General features: G+C 41.4%; 1 protein-coding gene across 1 annotated transcript; it reads left to right on the forward strand.

Annotated features, from left to right (window-relative positions):
* Window positions 1-3556: 3556 nt before the first annotated feature.
* Window positions 3557-9282, forward strand: szrd1 (SUZ RNA binding domain containing 1). The gene is made up of 4 exons (XM_071916681.2): window positions 3557-3834; window positions 5374-5423; window positions 6040-6309; window positions 7227-9282. Exons 1-4 carry the CDS (start codon window positions 3787-3789, stop codon window positions 7339-7341), a joined length of 483 nt encoding a protein of 160 aa, XP_071772782.2. The 5' UTR covers window positions 3557-3786; the 3' UTR covers window positions 7342-9282.
* Window positions 9283-9772: the final 490 nt, after the last annotated feature.

The raw sequence follows: 9772 nt of genomic DNA on the forward strand, positions 1-9772 counted from the left end.
GGCTACATTAGTTAGACGTTACTATTATGTGTCTCTACCTTAGATGTAAATCAATTAGAACTTTATTGTTGTGTCCCTGAGCGGAAAGTTGTTTGGCATGCAGAGCAGATATGTCCACATACAAAAACAAATATATAAACAGGATACACCCATAACACAAGGATAAAAAAAAACATAAAAGACAGTAAGATGGAAAATGGCCAAGACAATAAAGAAGTTTAAAGAATAACTATACCTGCAGCAAGTTACTGCTGTGTGGACAAAATTATTTTTTAAATTTATTATCCACCACCTAACTTTGCCTTCAATGACTGAGTTATCACGTATCAGAGGTTGTTTTCTAAAGTCAACAATCATGTCCTGGGTGTTTACACATTCAGTACAAGGAAGTTAACTGGACCATGCCCACTCTGTCATCTACCGTGCTGCAACAGCCATTTGAGTATAAAATATACAACAAAGGGGAAAGAACACATCCCTGGGGGGAACCAGTAGATGAATAACACTTCAACGAAAGGAACTGTTCACCAGCACACATTAGCATCTGCTTGGTTCTTGATCTGTTGGATTATAGACATTTTATAGAGGATGATGGTTTATTTTCTTTCTTGTATTGTTTCTCTTTATAATTGCCACAGAACAATTCAAATATTCCCCAAATCATCAGGTATAACTCAGTGAAAAATGTGAACTAATGTCAATTCATGATTGAAGGATTGCAGGAGTAAACTTAACTCATGACTCCTGTCTCACTTTAAATGTGGAAAAAAACAGTGACCATGTACTTTACTATTAAACAGTGGTGTAGTCTAGTTTATTGTAGTAGGTATACTGTGATGATTCCCTCCCAGCCTCGTACACACGTCCCGGAGCGACAACCCCATAAACACCACCACACTCACTAACGCATATCTCCTTTAGTATGCCACAATAGAATAGAATAGTGATTCTCAGGGGCGTTGTTAGGATTTCAGAACATCAGGGGCTCAGCCCAGAGGAAGTCACAGAACTATAGTAGGGGGGTCCGGGGGCATCCCCCCCCCCCAGGAGAAATTTTTTTAAATTTAAACAGCAAAATGCATCAATCTGGTGTAATTTGACATGAACATGGGTGTAAATGAAGCAGCATAGTAAACAGTTTGAGCAGCAGTCTGTACAGGCCAACAGTGATACAGTATATTGTAGTCTGTCTGTCTCTGTCCTCAGGCCTGCCTCCTGAATTCTTCTCTTGTCACTTATTTGTCTCCTCCCATCATCTCTCTTTGTCTCTGTCTCCTCTCTCTTGTTCATTTCAGGTTTTGCCAAAAATGAACAGAGACACAGTTATCAATTAATATATAAAACTTTAAATATACATGATATACTATAGGCTATGTGCTCATCTGTCTCTTTACTGTAAAAAAAGATCCAATCCAATCGTAATCCAGTGAGTTATATTTAATCAAAAGTTATATTTCTATATATTTCACTACATATATCACTATATTACTACAACCTAATAGTGAGCTACTTTGGTTTGTTTGTTATGTATGGAAACTTAACGTTAAGCATAACTCATTTTAAGAAGTAAATTATTTAACCTGTGATGTCCTTCTGTTAGGAAGCTGATATTTTCAATGCCACATCAAAGATCACCATGAAAAGCCTAATCCATTCTGAATGGCTGGAGGATGGCTGGAGGCACAAATTAAAAATTACATTTTTAAACATTTTCTCACGTTTAAGGGAAACAATGTCTTCACTTGAAAATAATATAGATGTTTCATGTGAAGAGAATTCGTTTTTGCATTTAATGTTCAGCTGCCCACATAAGTAGACCTGAATGGGAGGATTCAGTAACTAACTGACTAACCTGCTGACTGGAGAGAAATAGTAACATTTTGTTTACAGTGATCCAATATTATATTGAAGATGTTGAGCTGCTGTAGCTTGTAGGCATCTAACCATGAAGCTATCAACCAAGTGTCAGTCCAAGCTAACACTCCAGTCTCCATCTGACCGCCTATAGTCAACTCGCCACCACACAGCTGCCTGATTTTTGCTGTCTTTCCAGATATGGATAATCAATCACTTGATTAAACTAACCTATAACATATCTTACCTTTCTTCCTCTTTTGAAAACGTGAAGATCCATAACCTGTCTTGTCTTTTCCTGACATTGTGTTTCCTGGCTGTAGCCTACCTTGCCTTCTCTGACCTAGACTAGGACCGACCGATTAAAATCATCCATAATGTAGCCTATTCCTTTAGTTCGACTCAAACTACACGATGACAGATTGGCAGAGCCTGCTACCAAACAGACACACATAGCAAGCAGCGACAGGTGAGTTCGATTTGTGTCCCGGCCTGTACCTCGATGCACCCAAAGCCGGGCTTTAAAGTTGGCTCACGTAAAATAAACGGCCCGCTCTGACTTCTAACTCGAATTTACCCCGCACTCTGTGCGGGCAGATCTCTGTAGACAGCGCTCACAATGGAGCGTGGATGGTGAGAGGCGACAGAAACACAGACAGAGCGCACAGGGTGAATTTTATGAATGGAAGCGTGAATGGAGGAGATGCCTTCCCCTGCAAAACTTATTTTATTGCAGTTATACTCTACCCGGTATTTGCGAAACAAAATCACTGAAGTGAAAGTTCTGTCACAAAACTATATTGTTACGTATCCTTGCGCATTTGTAAGTGGGTATACGGAAATCCTGGAGCCTTCTTAGTGGGTATACGGCGTATACCTGCGTATCACGTAGACTACACCACTGCTATTAAACAAAAACATGACTATCCTGACATTTTTTAAAAGGTCAAAAAATAAGAAATGGCACTGAATTTAAATATCTAGCGATTCTTCTAGATCCTACACTGTGACATTTTTTTTCCACTTTTCATATTGCATCACATGCTAGTCTCAAGCATGCAAAAAAACATGAAACCATTAGAATCACTTTATAAACAAGCACTCAAAATCTCTGACAGAAAACTTATCATCACTCATATTCTCTGTAAGCATATGTTAAACTTTCATAATTTCAGATGTCCGTTTAGTATTCAAGATAATGCTGCTCCTCCACCATTGAAGTATTTTGTTCAACTCCCCTCCTCATCAGAACAACAGGGCTACAAGATCAGCCACTAGAGGGGACTGTAGCAGTCCCAAACGAGCTCTGGGTAGGAGATTGAACGAGGCCGATTGTGCAAAGGTGGTACACCTTTGCACAATCGGCCTTCTCATTTAAAGCAATAAAAAAACAAGGAAATAATCTTCCCTCTGCCCTGAAAGTTTGCACAAACGTACAGTCTATGGGTACAACGCATCATCTGTCATTATTGTTTAGACTTATTTTGTTGTTCATTGTCCCTGAATAAACTTAATAAACACAATAAATAATTAATGGAGTGTGAACAACTGTAAAACTATAAAATAAGTTTGCGAGTGATTCAGGCTCCCGCCCATCAGCTGTTACAGTGTAACCCAACCTGGTTACATGCTTTGGTTTGTCACACTGGAGCCTCTGCTTTGCATCCACAGGAGCAGGATAATAACAGATGCTAGATTGGTCGTTAAAACATACCGTTGCGCACGCAGTACATATTTAATCTACCTAAAGGCCGTTGGGCTTCTAGCCCATGTCTACCCAGCTGTGTGGACGGGGTTGCACACTTGACACACTGTGGAAATGGGGGCTGGAGTCCTGTCAGTCTGATGTCAGAGGCTCCGGACAACCGAGAGGCGGATCTGACGAAGCCCCAGGACAGCCAACTCCGCAGCGTGTCTGAAACAAAATGAAACATGGATGAGGAGGTCGCCGAAAGTTGGGAGGAAGCTGCTGACAGCGGGGTAAGAAATCAGAGGCTATATATATATATGAAAAGTTAGAGATGAGTATTTAGTTCGGCTTGTCGATACTTTTGCAAGCCTGTTTGTTTTAACGCTGTTGGTATGAGAAGTCCCTATATCCCATGTCACGTCTCCCACAGGCCAACAGCTAACGGTAGCTAACGAAACTTGGCGAGCTAACGAGAAACGCTTAGGCTACGCTTAGCCAGCTAGGTGATGTTTTTTTTTATTTTGCCTGAAACATTGTCTTTGGCTAACGACGGTAGTTGGCTAGCCAACAAGCATACGGTAGCTAAACTAATGCAATTAATTCTGGGTTGGCTAAACTGCTCTGACATTTCGTCTGGAGAAGCTAACGTTAGCTAACGTTACTTGTTAGCCCCGATACTTGCCGTTCTCTTGTATAGACAACTTAACACCAAACTCTATTCAAAAATCTGCCAACTGAATGCTGCCTTAGGTACGTATCGGAAAACGTACACACACCTCCTACAATATGACTAAAGAGCTTTAACGAATCATTGGGAGCTACTTTTATATTCGGCATACATGTAATACATCAGTCAGTTCTTATTTGAAGAAAATTTCAACTTTAATTGGTTCGCATTTATTTCCCACACTCTTCAACCAAAATACGTCAATTTACACGGTGATGGCAGCTAGTAGAGTGTACCAGTTTAAAAAGTAGAAATTTTACTGTAATAAAGTGATACTTAGTGGGTCGCGTGTTTACCAGAAGTGGCTTGCGTTTCGTAAAATGTCAAGTGTGTACGATTTCCGAAAAGCAAAGTAGCATAAAATTGTATTTATTTTTTGTGTTTAGTTTGGCGTAACGCTCTATCCACACCAGAGAACGAAACGTACCGGGGCTAGCTAATGGTTAGCTTGCCAGCTAAGCTAACTTGATGCTTGCCTGCGTGTTACCAGGCCAAGCTGTTATAGCATAACCTTCTCGGCCATGTTGTCAACAGGTGGCTGGGTAGCAAGCTAGGTCATCAAGCTGGTTAATCAGTGAGTTGTCAGTGGTTAACGTTACCTAGTTTGCTAGGCTATCGCTAGCTAATCACGTCAACAACGTGGCTTTGGGAATAAGTTGGCCAGAATGCTCTAGCAGCTAGCAAGTTAGCTAGCTAGCGAACTGTAAAGCAATGTAACGTCACAGCGTTTGATCATGTTACCTCAGTTAAATTACACACTCACCAACCACTTAACATGTATACCGTTTCTTACTCAGCATTCAATCGTATTTTCAAAACCGTAACTTAACTAGTCAAACTTTATATGACCAATGTTCGCTTGCATATAATACCTAAATTAGCCAGCTAATGTTAGCTTGTTGACCACTGTTAAGACAGTCTTTGCCATGACTTGGCAAGTGCCCTACAGATGTATAAATAGCTTGAAACTGAGTCTAGCTTTCCATCCACTGCTCCCACTTGCTTACTACTTGCTGCACCCCCCGCCCCAGTCAATCTGCCAGTGTTGTTTACACAGCGCTATGGCAATATTTCATGCTTGGACCTTTATTTTTCCCCACAGGAAATGGAAAGACGGTTGGAAGAGAAGCTAAGGATCAGCCAGAAAGAAAAGTAAGGACTGCACAACTAGAAGAGACATGGCCCAGATATGTGCCTCTCTATTTAAAACCGTAATGTTACCAATTTAATGTTGTCTTGCTTATCAGCACACAACTACACTTACACACCTGGTAGAACATGACAGAAGACGTTTTTATAAATCATTAGGAGCCACTCTTTAAGTGCAGCGAACAGATGATTCACTAAGAGGCACTTTATTTCAGTCAAATGTCAACTTTTTTCATTGGTTCACACTGCTCGCTACGCCCACTGGTGTATTTTGGTGGGAATACCAGTCAAACCATTTTTAAAGGTGAATTTTGATTTAAATAAGAGCTGCTTGGTTGATTTGATGATTGTCTCATTGAATAGTGGATCCTAATAATTCAGAAACAGTGTTAAGTCATGTTCTACCAGGAATGTGCGTTTGCCGATAAGCAAGGCAACATTGAATTGCCAGACTTTTGAATGGAGATTGGTGTGATGTTCTCTCCATACAAGAGAGCGATTTGTATTGTAACTTGTCATAAATCATTTGGTTGTGGTGTTCCTTTCTAATGTAATGACCTCTTTCTGTCTATCATGCCACTCATTTTGTGTGGACTGTCTGTTCCCCCTTTGCTGCCAGAGTGTCCAGTAACAATTCTTCACGGTCGCCATTGAAGACGGCTATAGTGATCCAGGACGACTCTCTACCAGCGGCACCGCCACCCCAGATCCGCATCCTGAAGCGCCCTTCCAGCAACGGGTCGCTGGGGTCCCCCTTGAATCAGAATAGACCGACGCCGCAGGTGAAGTCTCTGGCCCAGCGTGAGGCTGAGTACGCAGAGGCCAGGAAGAGAATACTGGGCAGTGCCAGCCCAGAAGAGTCGCCTCAGGACAAGCCCAACACAGACAGGTAATAATCCACATATACTGCTCCAACCGCTGAAAGTTACATGACTCTGTGTCTGACAAAACATTGTTGAAGGGGAGCTGTGAATAGTATGCTCCACACTGTGCTGAGCACTCTGTGTTTTACTGAAATACACTAAGTAGCCAACAAGGGGGGTCAGTGTTTAATGATCAAGCTCTATTTTGGTGTATCTTCTGGCATTCTGACACCTTGATTCCATTCAAAATGCACATAATGATTGAGTATTTGAATGTGTTTACCTCAAAAGCTGTATGGTAACATTTCTAGTTCAATTATGATTTCTATTGAGCATTGGTCTATAAGAAGTGACTGCAATAAGTAGGCAGTGTACTACAGTGGGTAGATGAAACCCCTATCTCAGAGGACTGGAGTTACATATGTAAACAAGGCTAATTGTGTAACTGATGCAGCATGTAACAACTAAAGTATATCTGACTATCTGGCTTATTCCTTCATTGTCCTTGCCAATTCTCAGTGCAGTAGTGGAGTATCGAGTTGAATCTGTAGAGTAGGGCAACGCTTGAGTCCATGGGTGGCATTACACTCATGTTCACCTGACCTAAATCTGACTGTTGGGCATTTTTACACATCTGACAACTAAAAAAAGTGTCAAGATACTGTCTAGCACACATCATTACACATGCAAGCACTGTGGAGAACAGAATCATAAGTTTCACTTTTGTTTTCATAACAAGAGGCTGTGTTGGATTGGATGGGATGCAACAGAAGCAATGCTCCTTTCTCCTGTTCTGGCGCAGCACTAAAACCAAGTAAAATAACCCAGCTCCACAAACAGTGGAAAGGAGTCATTGATCGGCTCTCTGTCCAGCAGCCGGCTTATGCAAATCACTGCTGTCTCTAATATGTCTCTAACATATTCTTGTTTTCTCTTTTTGTAGCAGGCTGGGGCGCAACAACTCTACATTGCCTTCAGAGGAGACCCGATCAAACAATCACGCTGTCCGGCAGCCAGCCGGCCCGGACGGCACCCAAGGGTTCCGACAGCACAGATAAGTGGGCCAGAGGCCACCCAGCCATGGGGGGGAGAGAGACCAAGAGGATAAGCGTGGAATATCAAATGGCCCGCCTGCTAGCAAAGGCAGCGATGCATTTTCAAAACTTCCTTCCTTCAGTTCCATGGTGTTGGATGGGTCGTGCACACGGCCACACCGCTCCCCAGCTCTTCCCACCAGCAGTGTGTGTGGGATTGGCAGGGGAGTAAGTAACTCCTGGAGGAAGTGAAAAGGAAAATGTGCTCTCTTCTCTCCCCACTCCAGTCTTTTTGACACTGTGATTAAGGACATCTTCTGGTCTCACTGTGATGATCCCTTTAAGAGACGCCCCTCACCTACATCCCTCTCCTCCTCAGTCCCCGGCGGGTCCGTCGCAGGATGCCCGCGGGGCCGAAGGCTCCTCTGGATATTAGCCATGGATGCCTCCGACGGCAAAGACTTGAGAGCGAAGGGTGGCTGAAGAGAAGAGAGGAGTTGTGACGGGCCATAGCAAAATGAGACGGGCTGGTACATGCGCAGCAGCACCTCCCCAGCAATAATACCACAGATCACTATCCACCCCTTACTCAGCCTATCCCCGTGCTATGTTTTTAATTTGTCAGATGTTGTCTCGCTTTGTTTTTATCTTTTTTTTTTCTCTCGCTTTTCTTTAATAATCTGTACATTGCCATTTGTTTTAAAATTGAGGGTAAGGGTCATGCGTGTTGAAGTTGAATATCTGATGAGTTCTGTTTACGGTTTGTCTGTTTTTTTTTTAGCTTTTCTGGCGTCTTCCTCAGACTGTCATCATTTCTATTTAAAAGTAAAAGAATAATAAAAAAAAATGAAATGAAGAGGAGATTGTGGATTTCAGTCCATTTTTAAGCAGCTTTTCTGCCTTTTTTGTATGAGACGGTAGCGATGTCAGAGCAGTATTTTAATCTAAATGAACTAAAAGCCCATTTTAAATCAACCTGTATATATCGGTTAATTCATTATTTTGAGGTGGTGTTGGCAGCAACTCGAGGGAGGGTCAGATGGGGAATGAATTTACTGCTGTACCTCATAAACCTCTCCCATCATATCTCCACCATGTCAACTGTGTGCTCGTTTCTTCATATTATGTCCTTCACTGATGTGCGTAGGAACTCAGGTGCAAGTGAAAGAGACTGAATGAATGAAATGGACTAAGATTGTATTTTTCCGGTGGGTTTGATTGCGCAAACAGCAAATGTCCGTATTAAAACTCACGTCGGCACGTACTTTAGAAACGATGCTATATAAAGTGTGCAGTGAAATGTCACTGAAACTTTGCCCCATGTCCCAGGATGAATGCATGTTTGGAATGAAAGGAATCTGAATGCCAGTCAAAGCCTGTCTGTCCGATGGTTTGGTTTTGTGTCCGCTCACTAATATGACCGTGGCATCTTTGTCATATGGAGAAATGGTTAACATCGCTCCCTGTGTGATGGTTCAGTATCCAGCTGGCGTGTGACTTGACGCTCCGCTGCTGAAATGGAATGTGTAGACACGGCTGTGTATGAAATAGAAATATAAAATGACTACCTGGGGTGTCCGGTAGCATTGTGCCCAATAGGTGTTCATAGTTTTTCACCCACATGTATGTCAAAACAAGGAAAAGATCTCAACGTAGCCATATTCAATGGTGCACATCTTGAAGAGAGATTTTTCAAAAGAAATTATCTCGTAATGGTTGAATTCAGCGTGTGCCTCCTCTATCACAACTTTTCTTCCTGGTTGCTTACTTAACATAGTCTGTGTGTAAGTGAGTTTGAGTGACAAACTATGAATACATCTAAGGGAAATTCTGAATACTGGTAAGAGATTGTTTTTGTGGAGATCTAGCTGGAAGTGCAGGAGATGGACAGGGTTAGTCGAGCTCTGAGTGAAACACAAACTGCCTGTAAATACTGATTTAATAAAAATTATTTGCAAAAAACAATTTTCATGTTGTGACGTATATTGATATGTTTCAAGCATGTAGTTCATAACAGTCCTGAGTACTTGGCACATGTCAGGGCTGTTAGAAGGGGAATTCCACCAGACTTTTTCAAGCTGTCACATCTGTTTTTGAATTGAGTTTTGAAAGTTAAGGAACATGTGTATCTATTAAATAATCTAATTACACTGGCTGAAATGGTTCAAAGAAGATTTTAGTCATTTCCCTTACTTATATCAAATATCTAAAATACTTTTTTTGTTTAATAGAGGTATCAAAATCAACTCCATAAAATTATTTTGAAACAGTCAAGAAATTAATTTCAATGCCATAAGATTGCATTCCTAGGTAAGTATTGCTGATTTAATGAAAACAACTATAACAAAATCATTTGATTTCACTACAGTGACATCTCATTTATCTGACCAAACAGACAATGTGATGTCACAATATTTTCAGCACAGCTACATTGGAGTGTGATATGAGAAAATGT

Source organism: Centroberyx gerrardi, chromosome 14 (genome assembly GCF_048128805.1).
Source record: "Centroberyx gerrardi isolate f3 chromosome 14, fCenGer3.hap1.cur.20231027, whole genome shotgun sequence".
In the NCBI taxonomy this organism is placed as follows: Eukaryota; Metazoa; Chordata; class Actinopteri; order Beryciformes; family Berycidae; genus Centroberyx; species Centroberyx gerrardi.